The 878-nt window shown below is 40.7% G+C and overlaps 1 protein-coding gene across 1 annotated transcript in view; it reads left to right on the forward strand.

Moving 5' to 3' along the window:
* Positions 1–878, forward strand: part of KPNA2 (karyopherin subunit alpha 2) — a 13,191-nt gene that overhangs the window by 5,274 nt on the left and 7,039 nt on the right. The window contains exon 5 of the mRNA XM_023511218.1: positions 666–876. Within this exon, the coding sequence (XP_023366986.1) occupies positions 666–876 (211 nt within the window). The remainder of the gene's footprint in view (positions 1–665; positions 877–878) is intronic.

Raw genomic sequence — 878 nt, forward strand, 5'->3', positions numbered from 1 at the left:
GGGCTGGATTCGAACCTGCCACCTTAGGTGTATGTGGCTGGCGCCTTAGCCACTTGAGCCACAGGTGCTGAGCCTGCCACCCTAGTATATAGGGCCAGTGCCCTACTCCTTGAGCCACAGGCGCTGCCCTAGTGAACTATTTTAAATGGTACACAAACTTTGTGTGCTCTGTATATTTAGGCCCTTATCTCCCAGCTTACAGGAATTTGTGTCATTCATAATAGAAAGGATTAATAATTTCTGTAGCTTGGCAGTGTGCAGAAGAACAGATTCAAATGATAAATGATCATGGAAAAGATGTTTAACCCCATTGCAGTCAGGGGAGCCCAAGTTAACAATGAGTATAACACTGTTGGATTCTCAAAGTTAGAAAAAGTGACAAGATCCATAATAGATTTCTACAGGGATGCAGAGAGGGGGTAATCTACATTACTGATAATACTTTGATTTTTGGAAAACTTGGCAGTTACCTATACCATATGTGTAGCACCAGGAGACTGATCTGTTTGTCTTCTTTTGATTGCCGATATGTCTCAGCATTTAGTGCTTTACTTAAAAGGTTGTTGAAAGTTCTCACCTTTCAAATTGCATTTTAAATTGGTTTTCACACAGATTTATTTTATTAATCACTTTCAACTTAAGTTTTTGTTTTTGTTCCCCTTTAGGAAACTACTTTCTAGAGAAAAACAGCCTCCCATCGACAATATAATCCGAGCTGGTTTGATCCCAAAATTTGTGTCCTTCTTGGGTAGAACTGATTGTAGTCCCATTCAGTTTGAATCTGCTTGGGCGCTAACTAACATTGCTTCTGGGACATCAGAACAGACTAAGGCTGTGGTAGATGGAGGTGCTATTCCAGCATTCATTTCTCTCTTGGC

The sequence above is a fragment of the Otolemur garnettii genome, unplaced genomic scaffold (genome assembly GCF_000181295.1).
Source record: "Otolemur garnettii isolate 467f Iridium unplaced genomic scaffold, OtoGar3 scaffold00018, whole genome shotgun sequence".
In the NCBI taxonomy this organism is placed as follows: Eukaryota; Metazoa; Chordata; class Mammalia; order Primates; family Galagidae; genus Otolemur; species Otolemur garnettii.